Source organism: Pristiophorus japonicus, chromosome 18 (genome assembly GCF_044704955.1).
Source record: "Pristiophorus japonicus isolate sPriJap1 chromosome 18, sPriJap1.hap1, whole genome shotgun sequence".
In the NCBI taxonomy this organism is placed as follows: domain Eukaryota; kingdom Metazoa; phylum Chordata; class Chondrichthyes; family Pristiophoridae; genus Pristiophorus; species Pristiophorus japonicus.
The window spans coordinates 26987331-27002262 of record NC_091994.1 but is presented as its reverse complement, the minus strand read 5'-3'; the positions used below and the strand labels follow the sequence as shown (position 1 = coordinate 27002262).

The 14932-nt window shown below is 41.7% G+C and overlaps 1 protein-coding gene across 1 annotated transcript in view; it reads left to right on the top strand.

Annotated features, from left to right (window-relative positions):
• unc13a (unc-13 homolog A (C. elegans)) overlaps positions 1-14932 on the top strand; it is a 471750-nt gene that overhangs the window by 359484 nt on the left and 97334 nt on the right. Inside the window, exons 25-26 of the mRNA XM_070859800.1 lie at positions 3902-4035; positions 9819-9904. Of these exons, the coding sequence (XP_070715901.1) occupies positions 3902-4035; positions 9819-9904 (220 nt within the window). The remainder of the gene's footprint in view (positions 1-3901; positions 4036-9818; positions 9905-14932) is intronic.

The window sequence follows — 14932 nt, the reverse complement described above, 5'->3', positions numbered from 1 at the left end:
CAATTTGTTTTCAGAAGTGACAGGAAAATGTATTCTGACTCTATCTTAGGCCAAACCTCCCTCTGCACAGCCAAATCCTGCTCTTACTCCAGCATCATCCTGGAGCAAAGAGATAAAGCCAAACACCTCCTTCATTTCCAAAGCCAAGTGCAAGCAGCTGATGGACTTTTTTGTCTCAAAGATCAAGACTATCCATGCAGCTGTATCTGCCACCACCTCATCATCTTTATCTATAAGCCCATCTATAACTTTTCCTCATCATTATTTTGCAGCTTCCTCCAGCATTACACTCCAAACCAAATCCTTCAGTCATCTGACTCTCGGCTCCTACTCATTTTCCAGTCCCTCTGCTTTCTGCTATGGGAGAGCCTTCAGCTGTCTTGGCTCTACTATCTGGAATTCCTTCCCTAACCCCTTCGGTTTTGCTATTTCTCTTCCATTCTTTAAGAGCCTCCTCAGAACCTTTCTTTTCACCCATGCTTTTGATAATTTCTCCTAATTCGTTCACGAATGAACAGCATACATTTCTCACCTGTGAAATGCCTTGGGATATTTTTGTACGTTATCGATGTTAAATAAGGCACTACGGTCCAGATGATGTCCCAATACCTTGACTTATGTCTAACACAAGGTTCAATTTCCACAGGGAAGCTCACACTTCTTGTGAACCAAAATGTAACCTTATGTTCAAAATAATTTTCAAGGTGGTGTACCCAGGGTGAACAATACATGCCCTAATTGCTGATAGGCTCATTAAACAGTATCAGACACCTTCTACTCTCTGTTTCTTCGACTGACTGATAAATAATACTGTAACAGACAGTGTATCTCAGGCTGTAAACCACAAATCACATCTGTTAATAATTAGAGAAAGAAAAGCAAGCACAGCAGATTTCTTCCAGTGCTGCTTTCAAAATAATAGTGATCAATACCATCCAGATGAAAATATGTTGGCATGTTGTTGATGTAACATGTTTATTTTCTTTCACTGTAACTTTTAATTTTGTACTTTGTGATCAATGATTAAGCTACTTTAATGGACTGTTCTTCCTTTCAATGGTGTTGCTCCCTGTAAGTAGATCTCATGCCCCAGAATCTACAACTTCTTGTATTTCTGTCCAGCAAGGGATCGTGGCCCCAATTTTGCCCAAGCAGAAATAAAGGTGTATACTGACCTGTACACACGTTGCATTGTGGACCGTCTGTGCTGCGAAAAAAAATCCCAAGTTTCCGGCAAACATCATCATCCTGTCGTGCCGGCGCTACCTGAGTCGATGTCGGGGGGCGTGTTTAGACTGTGCGCCTAAAACACACAGCGCATGCGCTCAAACCTCCCCCCCCCCCCAAAAAAAAAACAACCAACTCATTGCACATGCAAAAAACAAAAAAAAAGGTTGGTGAAGATTTATGTTTTATTTGCGTGCTTACAGTTCTATCATCGAAGAAGTAGCATTAATGGTAAGCTTTCTTTTATCTGTTTTATTTTTAAAGTTCCATAAAGTTTATATAAAATAGCCAGGGAGTCCCTTCGGCCGGGGATTGGAACAGGCCGGCGCAGATTTCTTTAACTGCAGGTAAAACTTTTTCCTACGGTGATTCTAGTGTCTGTGCGCCGATTTTAAAAATATCGTTAATGAGGAAAGTTGGCCTTATGGCATGTATGCTACTTTTCAACGTACACCAGCGCCAGACTGTATGGTGCCAAACATTCTGCTGCTGGTAGTCGACGCTGGGCCCCATCATTGTGGAATCTTTAAACTAAGCTTCAGCTCCAGAAAAATTGCTGGCCGCTGAAAAAACAGCGCCCAGTGCTGGGCAAAATTGGGGCTCTTGTACCTTTGAGTCACATACTTCCTTGTTTACGAGTGCATTCTGCATTCTTATTGTTTCTCCTAGTTATTCTGAAAGATGTAAATACCTATACAGCACACTCAAGTTTGTTTCAGGCTCCAAATTGAATTACTTGATTTATTTACTGTAACCTTTAACAAGTAAAAGCATAGAGCAGCACAATTTTACACAGTAACTAGCTACTAAATTCCCAGACCTTTGATGACGTCCTCTGCTTCTTTAGCAGTAAATGGTAAATAGACTTTTCCACAAGACTATCTCATATTTATGCGCAGGGTTTTGTGTCTTGTCCCTTTTCCTTTTCTCACTGCTCAGCTCTCGTCAGAGATAACTGAAAATACACGCGTATATAGAAGTGCGGATGTCTTACAATGCCTTGCTTGTTCATCTGTCTCTCTGACAATGTCTATTCCAGAAAGAATTATGAACAGAATGGGTATCATTCACAACTCTGAAAATGTTCTTCCTGGTTTGATATATTAAACCAGTCAAGAACATAGATCATTTACAACAGTACAGACATAATGGCACCTGTCGACCATCTTGGAGGCATAAGATAAAGCCTGCTTTAGCTTTATATCTGGACAGAGAACATATGATCTGTACAAAGCTACACTTACTCACATCTATACTTGGTACAATGACATGACCTCTGAACCTGTCTCATATCTATAAAACATCTTCCCAAAAGTGTTAATGTCTTAAAACCAGTGAACAATAAGCAGCTAAGTATATCAATTGAAAGGCCTTAAGAATTTTTGCTAATATCTATTTGTAAAATTATAATGACCAGTCACTAAACTAAACCTTTAGCGTCTATTTTCTATGGTTAACTATAAAATATCATTATTGAGCAATGATTTGCTGTACAACTTGCATGATATGTCACCACCTATAGGGCCCGAAATTGGTGGCCTTACCGCTCACTGCCGCCGAGTTTTTTCGGCTGTTTCCCCTCGGTGACAGATTCCTCTTGGTCTGTTGCCAGTGGGAACCCACCGCTGGCGGGCAAGTTGTGTAAGTGACCTCCCGCCCATTGAGCTGCCATATTAGTGCGGGCGGGAGTCAGCGGCAGCACGGGGAAGGACCACTGCATGGAGGCAGGTCTAACCCCGACGGTAAGAAAGACGACTTGCAAAAAAAGGTTAGTTTTCTTTTTTTTTTCAGCGTTTTACCTATATGGGGTCCCCTGAAGGTGTTCTAGTGGGTTTTTTTGTGAAGATTTTTTATTTTTCAATGTTCCCCACCTCCCTGGACCAAACTCAATCCTCGGCGCCACATTTGCCGCGAGATTGAGAGCTGCCGCCCAGATTGACGGCGTAAGTCGTTATTTGGTACTGCCATTTCTTTTAGAGGAATCTTCCTGGAAAAGTACCACCCAGTCTCTCAGCGGCGGGCGGGCCTTGGCTTTGACCAAGTTCAGGCCCATGGTCTCTTAATATTAACACGTTTCATCTCTGTAAACAGTATTCCATTTTCCAAACATTGAATTGGTATTAGGACCCTTGTGTCACATAACAAAGCTACAGTCTTCGGCAATTTTATTGCATGTACCAATCATTTGACTGATACATACTAACAGAATTTATGCAGAACCTTTTAAGAGAATGTAAATTTTATACTTTTCAGATGCAGTATGAGGAACTGGGAAAAAAACTTATTTGGTTGGCACTGCAGTTTAACAAAAGTTACAGTTACATTAATGAATAATTGCTGGTCCATACAAAAAGATGACACTTGATATATGAAAAGTAATCTTGTAAGAGTTTCAGTGTAAGAGGCAATTAAATGCCTTCTATATTATTCATGTTCTAATGCAACATATTTCAATTTACAGAATGGGAGGAAAAATCTTAATACCTGGGTAAGCAGTGGCAATTAAAAAATTTACCATTCATCATTGAAGGTATAGAAGTAGGCAAGATCAGCACTTCGCTGTAACACTCACCACTTTTAATTGGTGTGTATTTTTAGGTTGGTGATCAGTTAGCTACTAAAAATAAGGCAATTTGTGTACGCATCAGAAAAACTTTTCCTTTCAATCCTACAGAATAAAAAGGCTGAGGTTCCTCCAGAGGAGCAAGGGCCAAGCATCAGAAATTTGGACTTTTGGTCCAAACTTATCACACTCATTGTTTCAATCATAGAAGAGGACAAGAATTCATATACACATTGCCTCAACCAGTAAGTATCTATGTATTTGTCTTTTTTTGTTTTCAGATGACAGAAATACTGTATTTATATGTGTTATAAAATTCAATGTCCATGATGCACATTCAAGCAGGTGTTTAATTGTCTGTCAACCTAAGACAGTAGCTTTTGCTAGTCGACTATAGAATCATAGAAGTTTACAGCATGGAAGGAGGCCATTTCGGCCCATCGCATCCATGCCGGTCAACAAGAGGCTATCCAGCCTAATCCCACTTTCCAGCTCTCGGTTCTTAGCCCTGCAAGTTACGGCACTTCACGTGCACATTCAAGTACTTTTTAAATGTGGTGAGGGTTTCTGCCTATACCACCCTTTCAAGCAGTGAGTTCCAGACCCCCACAACCCTCTGCGTAAAGAACTTTCCCCTCAAATCCCCTCTAAATCTTCTACCAATTACTTTAAATTTCTGCCCCCTGGTTGTTGACCCCTCTGCTAAGGGAAATAGGCCCTTTCTATCCACTATATCTAAGCACCTCATAATTTTATACACCTCAATGACATCTCCCATCAGCCTCCTCTGTTCCAATGAAAACAAATCCAGCCTATCTAATCTGTCCTCATAGCTTAGATTCTGCACACCTGGCAACATCCTTGTAAATCTCCTCTGTACCCTCTCCAGTGCAATCATATCCTTCCTGTAATGCGGTGACCAGAACTGCATGCAGTACTCCAGCTGTGGCCGAACCAGTGTTTTATACAGTTCAAGCATAACCCCCCTCCCCCCCCCAGCTCTTGTATTCTATGCCTCGGCTAATAAAGGCAAGCATTCCGTTTGGCTTCTTAACCACCTTATCTACCTGGCCTGCTACTTTCAGGGATCTATGGACATGCACTCCAAGGTCCCTTTGTTCCTTTACACTTCTCAGTATCCTACCATTTAATGTGTATTCCCTTTCTTTGTTAGCCCTCCCCAAATGCATTACCTCACACTTCTCTGGATTAAATTCCATTTGCCACTGTTCTGCCCACCTGACCAGTTGATTGATATCTTCCTGCAGTCCGCAGCTTTCTACTTCATTATCATCCGCACAGCCGATTTTACTGTCATCTGCAAACTTCTTAATCATGCCCCCTAGATTCAAGTCTAGATCATTGATGTATATCACAAAAAGCAAGGGACCTAGCACTGAACCTCACGGAACCCCACTGGAAACATCCTTCCAGTCGCAAAAACACCCATCAACCATTACCCTTTGCTTCCTGCCTCTGAGCCAATTTTGGATCCAACTTGCCAATTTGCCCTGAATTCCATGGGCTTTTACTTTTGTGACCAGTCTGTCACGTGGATCCTTATCAAAGGCTTTGCTAAAATCCATATACATGACATCATACACTTTGCCTTCATCGACCCTCCTGGTTACCTCCTCGAAAAATTCAATCAAGTTAGTCAGACACAACCTTCCCTTAACAAATCCACGCTGACAGTCCTTGATTAATCCGTGTCTTTCTAAGTGAAGATTTATCCTGTCCTTCAGGATTTTTTGCAATAATTTTCTCACCACTGAGGTTAGGCTGACTGGCCTGTAATTACTCGCTCTATCCCTTTCTCCCTTCTTAAACAAAGGTACCACAGTAGCAGTCCGCTGGCGCCACACCTGAAGCCAGAGAGGACTGGAAAATGATCGTCAAAGCCTCTGCTATTTCCTCTTTTACTTCACTTAGCAGCCTGGGATACATTTCATCCGGGCCTGGGGATTTATCCACTTTCAAAGTTGCTAAACCCCTTAATACATCCTCTCTCACTATGTTTATTTCATCTAATATTTCACACTACTACTTCTCGATAGTAGTGTCTGCATCACCCCTCTCTTTTGTGAAAACAGATGCAAAGTATTCATTAAGAACCATACACACATCTTCCGCTTCCACACACAGATTACCCTCATGGTCTCTAATAGGCCCTACCCTTTCTTTAGTTAATCTCTTGCTCTTAATATATTTATAAAACATCTTTGGGTTTTCCTTGATTTTACTTGCCAAGGATTTTTCATGCTCTCTCTTTGCTTTCCTAATATCCTTTTTAATTTCACCCCTGGACTTTCTATACTCCTAGAGATTCTGCAATATTTAGCCCTCTGTATCTGTCATAAGCCTCCCTTTTTTTTCTTTATTCTACCCTGTATGCCCCTTGACATCCAGGGGGCTCTAGATTTGTTAGTCCCTCCCTTTTTCTTTAAGGGCACATATTTGTCCTGAACTGCTCTGACACTGATTTACCTTCAAGTAGCTGTTTCCAGTCCACTATGGCCAAATCACTTCTCAGCTTAGCAAATTTGGCTTTTCTCCAATTTAGAACTTTTATTCCTGGTCTATCCTTGTCCTTTTCCATAACTACCTTAAATCTGACTGAATTACGGTCACTAGCACCTAAATGTTCTCCTACTGATACCCCTTCCACCTGCCCAGCTTCATTCCCTGAAACTAAATCCAGAACCGCTCCCTCCCGTGTTGAGCTTGCTACATACTGGCTAAAAAAAGTTCTCTTGAATGCATTTTAGTAATTCTGCACCCTCTATACCACTTCACACTAATTTTGCCCCAGTTAATATTAGGATAGTTGAAATCCCCTACTATTACTGCCCTATAGTTTTTGCACTTCTGCCATAGGATCAGGGGAAGGGGAAACAATGGGACTTTTGTCTTCGATATGTTGAAATGCAGATGTTTTTAGCGTAGTGTCTTTGGGCTTCTTCAACTGTAGCAATATTTAACTTTAAAAGTAATTGATGGAAATTTTGCTTTATGCTTAATTGCTCGATCTCTTAATTTATTGATTAACAACTTGCATTTATATAGTACCCTTAAGGCAGAAAATTGTCACAAGGCACTTCACAGGCGTAACTTGACAAAAATGTTTGCCATGTTTCACTGAGATTATTAAATGGAGTTATTTTTTTAAGTTTAGTTTCTTTTGCGTGGTCCCTGATCCCTGCAACTCGATCATTTAATGTTACAGAAACACATATTTGAATACAACTGGCCAGTACGGTGCCCCCTGACAGTGGCCAGGGGAGAGAGGGAGACTGAGGAATTGGGGCTGGGGAGGGGGGAGAGACTCGGGTGAGAAGGAGACTGCGAATGGGGTGGGCGCGGGGATCAGCATTTCCCACGAAGCCGGGAGTAGCAGCAGCAAGGTAGTAAGTGACAAAGGCACTGAGAGAGGAGCAGCCAGTTAAAAGAATAAGTGAAGTCTGAGGACCTTACTGTGGGTAAACAGTGAAAGATTGTTTCCACTGGTGGGCGAATGGGTAACTAGGGAACAGAAACCAAGGATTCTCACTGGAAGAAACAAGGGGGAAGCAAGGAGGAAAGTTCTTGACCTGAGTGCTACTAGACCGTGGGATGTTTCACCACGTGTGGCTATTGAGACAAGAGATGAAGGGTCCAAAATTGCCCTCCGCCCCAAACGGGGCGCATTTACCGATTTAATTGTTGATTTACCGCCCCAACAATGGGGTGGTGATTAGTGCGATTTTTACCTCTTTTTTTGAGCGATTCCATCGGGGTGGTCTTTCAGGTGGCAGCAGGGCGGAAGGCGGGCGGTGTTATCAGCGCTGCACTGAGCACATGCTGCATCGCGCTGACGCGTAGCAACATCACTCCCCTTCAGTTAAAGGAGAGTGCCGCTGCGAGCTCTGCAGCCACATTAGTGGTGCACACTGGGCCACCAGGGAGGGCTTCGGCCATTGTCGGGCCGACTTCAGAGTCGGCTGACAATTAAAATAAAATGGCTGCGTGGCGCAGCGCTCTCCCCATTAAGGGCGAACGCGCTGCCCAGCCACAGGCAGCTTCTCACCAAAAAAAGCTGTCGGCTGGCTGGCAGCCACACCGCTCCCGCAGGGCAATTTCCCTCGTGAAGCAGAAAGGGGTCCTGCCTGGCAGTAAGGGGTCGTCGCGTGTCCGACTGGGTGGGAATACAGGCAGGGCGGGAACCTTCTCCGCCATAAAAAGGGACGAGGACAATGTCCCGATTGTCGGTCACTCCGTCCCGACTGAGCGGTAATTTATTTCCGCCCCGTTACCACCTCTGAGGCGGTAACAGCTCTTTTTTTTTTTAAAAAGGGGCAATTAAGCTCCTGACACCTCCTTTCAAAGGGAATAGGATAAATATTTGCTCACGTGATCAGGCAACACATGGTCAGGCATCACATGAATAGATGCTATGTAGTCAGAATGTCATGTGATCAAACTCCAGAAATGCTTCCAACCAGAGTAGGCAACCCTAATCCCTTCTCGTCCTGATCTGGGCCAGCATAATCTCTGTTTCATACTCTTACAAATGTGAGAGCTCAGTGCTCTCAAACTGACCTCTCTTGACATTCAGCGAACAAAATTTCCCCTTGCAAACAAAACTGGACCTAAAGAAGCCAGGCCTTTTAAGCAACTGCAGGCATTTAAATCACGCAGCTCTTGCCATTCCCCCTCCCCGTTTTAAGTTGACAATCACAGGGAGCGGCCCTGGACAATGTGGACCACTTTCCATACCTTGGGAGCCTATTATCAACAAGAGCAAACATCGACGACAAGGTTCAACACTGCCTCCAGTGCGCCAGCGCAACCTTCGGCCACTTGAGGAAAAGAGTGTTCGAAGATCAGGCCCTCAATTCTGCCACCAAGCTCATGGTCTACAGGGCTGTAGTGATATCTGCCCTCCTGTATGACTCAGAGACGTGGACCATATACAGTAGACACCTCAAATCGTTGGAGAAATACCACCAACGATGTCTCCGCAAGATCCTGCAAATCCCCTGGGAGGACAGACGCATCAATGTTAGCGTCCTCGACCAGGCCAACATCCCCAGCATCGAACCCCTGACCACACTTGACCAGCTCCGCTGGGCGTGCCACATTGTTCGCATGCCTGACACCAGACTCCCAAAGCAAGCGCTCTACTCGGAACTCCTACACAGCAAGCGAGCCCAAGGTGGACAGAGGAAACGTTTCAAGGACACCCTCAAAGCCTCCTTGACAAAATGCAACATCCCCTCCGACACCTGGGAATCCCTGGCCAAAGACTGCCCTAAATGGAGGAAGTGCATCCGGGAGGGCGCTGAGCACCTCGAGTCTCATCATCGAGAACATGCAGAAAGCAAGCGCAGGCAGTGGAAGGAATGTGCGGCAAACTAGCCTTCCCACCCACCCTTCAACGACTGTCTGTCCCACCTGTGACAGAGACTGTAATTCACCTGAGAACTCTTTTTTTTTTTTAAAAAGAGTGAAAGCAAGTCCTCGATTTCGAGGGACTGCCTATAATGATGATGACGGGGAGCAACACCGATACCCCAAGAAATTCACTGAGTTCATTAGATGGGCGGAAGATCCACCAATGATCATGTCACGCACGTAAATCTGGCCCATGATGTTTGGAATACTCTGCCGAGTGACTTTCCTTATTGTTCTTACGAAGATTTGCCAATTAGCTGAGGCACCAGAGGTGGTCAACACTTGAGCTGTATCCCAGCACAAATTAGTGCCTGCAGCAAAGGAAAGAAGAAAATTGGAGTAATAAAATGAAAAAAATGTGCTTTTCCTTTTTTCATATGCACTAGTGTTCTTGTATGCTAGCCCAATTAAATAAGTAAAAGTAGTGACTGCTTCTTGTAGTATTACATTCCTACAGAAGTAGGTTATGCTAAAAGTGAGGATAAATCCACTTCCAATTGTGAAGTTAGACTTAAATAGGCAAACAAAAAAGTGCAATATGTTATCAAGTACTTTTATCATTTCATTCTGTCATGTATTCTGTTTTTTCTTTTAGGTTTCCACAGGAACTGAATGTGGGAAAGATAAGTGCAGAAGTGATGTGGAACCTTTTTGCCCAGGACATGAAATATGCAATGGAAGGTTGTACTACTTATATTGTATTTTTGACTTACAAATTTGAAGTTTATCTTTTTATTTTTATTTCTTGGTATGACTAGACTATGTGCCAATTACTCATCTATTTTATGAAAAAAACATTTACATTTATCCTATCAATAATATATTAAAAAACTTGTGTCTGCATGCATTTCCCTTGTAGAGAAAAAAGGCACAACGTAATTTTATTCTTCTCGTGATTTGTGGAAATATCTTTTTTATCCTTACGTGAAATGTTATATTAATTTAGTGGGCTCTTTGTCCAAATAAGAAGCACCAGGCATAAACGCTTTATAAAAAGAATAATTTATTACATACCAGGAAAACACGGACCAGGATCAAACAATATTTACAGCTCATACTTAATTAGTTAAGGAGGTTCAAGATATTTTAGAATTGCTTTAATGATAAAGAAAACCTCCCAATACAAAATGCATAGCCTTATTAGAGAAAAAGGGCATATACTATACGAACTCCATAACAAAGTTTTAAGTAGACTTAGGGTTTGCTCAGGCTTTGATGTCTGTTGAGGCCTTGTTGATGTCTCAATGCCTGCCGATAGTGGAGTAACAGATGTTCCCTTCTCGGGATCAGGGCAGCCATGGAGAAGCAGTGAGAGAGGGAGAGTTTGATTGGGATCACACTTTTAGGACAGTTGTTTGCTACCGATAGACTTTGAATACAGCTCATGAATTGATTGACACTCCCTTTATCCTTTGTCTTTGTGGTTCAGTTAGGCAGATTTCTATGGTGATTAGTCCTTCTATTATATCAATCATAAGTCGTGACTCAGTAGTCATTTTGACTTCAGCCAGTCCGAAGCCAATTTATTTTTCCTTTTTATACAAAACTTGATTCATTAATTTTTTTTACTACACCTGTCCAAAAACTGTCCTCCTCTTCTCACATTTATAATGAAACCTGCCTATATAAACTTGTCACATTGTAGTTACACTCTCCCGCCACTGGTGGTGCATGTCTCTGTGCCTCCACCTGTACTGCAGAGAAACTCCTATAGGAATAAGCCATTCAGCCCCTCAAGCCTGCACTACCTCTAAATTAGATCATGACTGATCTGTATCTTAACTCTATCAACCCGCCTTGATTCCATAACTCTTAACTGCCTTGTCTAACAAAAGTCTATCAATCTCAGCTTTGAAGTCTTCAATTGACCAAGCCTCAATGGCTTTTTGGTGAAGAGTTCCAGATTACCCTTTGTGTGAAGAAGTGCTTTCTGACATCACACCTGAATGACCTAGCTCTAATTTTAAGGCTATGCCCCCTTGTTCTGGATTCTCCTATCTGAAGATTTTTTTTTCTATCTACACTATTAAATCTTTTAACCATCTTATATAGCATTTTATAGTATTTACAGCACAGAAACAGGGTCATCAGCCCAACAGGTCCATTGCAGGTGTATATGCTCCACATAACCCTCCTCCCATCCTTCTTCATTTAACTCCCATCAACATATCCTTCTATTCCTTTCTCCCTCATGTGTTTATCTAGCTTCCCCTTAATTGCATCTATGCTAATTGCCTTAACTACACCTTGTGGTAGTAGTTCCACATTCTAACCACTCTCTTGCCTAAATTTTCTAAAATTTATAGTATTCATCCAAGCAAAAAGCTCCAAAAGCAGGTATTTTAAATTTTTACACAATTAAAATGAAAAGTTTATTACCCTCCATAAACATGAGGTCAACCAAAACTGCTGCCCATGTCCTACTCACACCAAGTCCCATTCACCCATTACCCCTGTGCTCACTGATCTACCTTGGCTCCCAGTTAAGAAACATCTCTGGATTAAAATTCTCAACCTTGTTTTCAAATCCCTCCATGGTCCCGCCCTTCCCTATCTCTCTAGTCTCCTCCAGCCCTACGAGATATCTGCACTCCTCTAATTCCGGCCCCTTGATCAACCCGATTTTAGTCGCTCCACCATTGGCGGCTGTGCTTTCGGCTGTGCTTTCAGCTGCCAAGGCCCTAAGTTCTGGAATTCCTTCCCTAAACGTTTCCACCTCGCTACCTCACTTTCTTCCTTTAAGACGCTCCTTAAAACCTGCCTCTCTGACCAAGCTTTCAGTCATATGCCCTAATATCTCCTTATGTGGCTCGGTGTCAAATTTTGTTGATAACACTCCTGTGAAGCGCCTTGCAATGTTTTACTATGTTAAAGGCGCTATATAAATACCAGTTGTTTTTTTAATGAAAATGTAGATATTTATATAATTTTTTGTTTATGCTTCAGTCTGATTCCATTTCTTGTGCAATTTGGAGAACGCAAGCTAAGACTTGTAATTGTAGAAACATTAAGTAACCTTTCTCCACATTGAAATTTATTATACTGGCTTCTCGAACAGGACTGAGTGGATTTGGTGTATCAATCAAGTATCATCTCTATTGACAAGGCAGGTTTGAATTTGGCAAAGAGCAACATCCCTACTTATCTGCTATGTGTAAGCAAGGTCATTTCAGTAGGGGATTATCATCTGTCAACACAAGCTTTTGTTTCCTTCTGGATGTCACTAAGGACTAGCATATTAGTCTTTTACAACCTACTATTTAAATGATTGCCAGCTTCCTCCAAAGCTTAATATAGCATCCAATGATGCACTAAACCATACAGACCAGAGGTCCCAGGTTCCATTCCCAGCTTGTACTCAACTAGGTGATTGCAGCTGAGGCGGAAATTGGGAAGCTACTAGCAAGTCAAGTCAGCTATCGGCGAGAGGGCAGTCACCAGAGACAAATAGGACCAAGAGAGAGAGATTGATGCAAGCAATCCAGAAAGAAAGGTTAAGCAGAGGAATCAGCCAGAAAGGGAGAAATTAACAAGAGGCCAGCCACAGAGTGAGAAAAAGAGAGAATATCTAAAAGGTTCAGCCAGAGCGAGAAAGAGAGATTAACCAGGCCTGAAAGAAAGATGCCTGTAGGTGGTTCCTGTGCAGGAGATTGGGGGGGGGGGTAGAGGGAACAGATTGACTGGTGTGTATGAACATCAAGTTGCTAGCTACAGACTGCAAAGTCATGGGGGTAATTTTCACGTTGAGTATTGGCGAATAACTGGTGGTTGTGGATCAGCCTGCTACACAATCACCCGATCTGCAACAGTCAGCTTTCTACGCATACCTAGAGTGAAAATTATTAATTCATGAGATTGGTTCCAATTGGACGGGGAGAGCAGCACTGCACTGCTGAATGTCAATGCTGCTGTCTCACCCTGGATATTTTTAGAGAGGCATCAAGATAGAGAGGCATAAGTTGAGAAAATGAAAAGAAGACAAAGAGTAACTGAGCATAAGAAGGAACAGAAATGAGAGAGGATGTGACAGACAGAAATTAAAGAGGAGAGACCGAGCGCCAGAAGGACAGAAGTGAGGTGGTGAATGTTCAAGGACTCCTAGAAATGCAAAAGTAATTTAATCCTACATAGCCACTCACTAAATGTGACACACAGATCTCTGAAAGGTTGGATATCCCTTGCCTAGGTCATTGACACTTTCCTCAATGACACTTCTATTATGATTTTTATCAATCTGAGTTTCAAGCTCATAATATTTTATGTCAAAAATGTGTTTGGTATCAATCTATTGTTTCAGGATAGATTGCAGGGCAAATATAGCAGGTAACTTGTAAAGTCAGACTTTATATCCTTTTGTCAGTGTTTCCTTTTGAAGGTTGAAAGAAAGAGAGTTTATGGCTTGGAAGCGCTAATTGCCCAGAACAGCTTCAATGACTTGCACTAGAAACACATGCCTCTGCCATCTGAGAGTTTGAATTTGTAAACAAGCCTGATACTTGTCATTTATAAAGTTACCCTTTGACACCAAAATATTATTTGGTAATGCATTGAACGATAATTTATAAATGAAAAATACTATGGGCCCAAAGTTGCTGGGATCCTGCTGCATTGTTGAAAGTGTCGTAGACTGACACTTCTGGTTGTCTCCTGTAAAGGCCACTGACCCAATCCCAAATCCCAGGGATTGATTCATTTTAACATTCCAGACATAAATATATATTATATTATATATATATTAAATATCATTGTCTACATAGGCAGCTTGTGGTTGCACTTGATCTACTCTATTTCTGTAATATAATTGCACTAGAATTCAAATGTAGATAACTGTCATCCTTTGGCAATCCATTAATGTATAGTGTAAACATTTCACAATAAGTAATAATATTTGCATGAAAAAAAATAAAGTCTAGTACTTCTCCTATTTTATAGAGGAAAATAATATGCTTACGAGAATTTACTTGGATATTTAAAAAAAATCTGATTTATTACCAGCATGGAAAACTTCAAGTTGAGTCACTCTGCTTAGAGTTTTGTGGGGCTTCATTGGAAAGTGTGGAGACAGCAACTTCAGTCCCAGTAAGATCCCTCTCTGAAGCTGTGGGACCCCAGAAAACCAAACTATTGATGAAGAAATTTGCATCCAATATTCTTGGTAGCACAGAATTCCCAACGGGATTAATCCGACCTTTCTCCCTCCCATTACCACCATAAATCAAAAATAATATAGGTGTGGACTGTAATTTGCATTAAATGATGGTGAAAAATTCTCTCGTTTATGACCTTGATACAACAAATGTGTCGTTCCAGATGTGCAGTCTTGAGGTGAAAATAATTAAAATTTGTATTTATTGGTTTGCAGGCCTTTAGAAAAGCAGCTTAATCCATTGCATTTTCACCAGTCTTCCACCTGGGTGTAAAGTGATATGGGAGAGTTTCATATTAACAATACAAAAATATATTATAAAGTGCATGCTACAAGAATCTTTTGTTTTTAACATTTTTTTACAAAAGACACCTTAATTTTTGATGGTGACATTATCATTTGCATCCACAGAATAAAACAATTTATTTGTGCATTCCCAGAAAATGAAAGTGGATGCGTAGGTGAAATTTTGGAGCCCAGAACAGATAAGCTGTGCAAGCACTATCTGTAGGTTACAGTATATAAAGTACAGTAGTGTGTTGGGAAAGGGAAAACTACATACT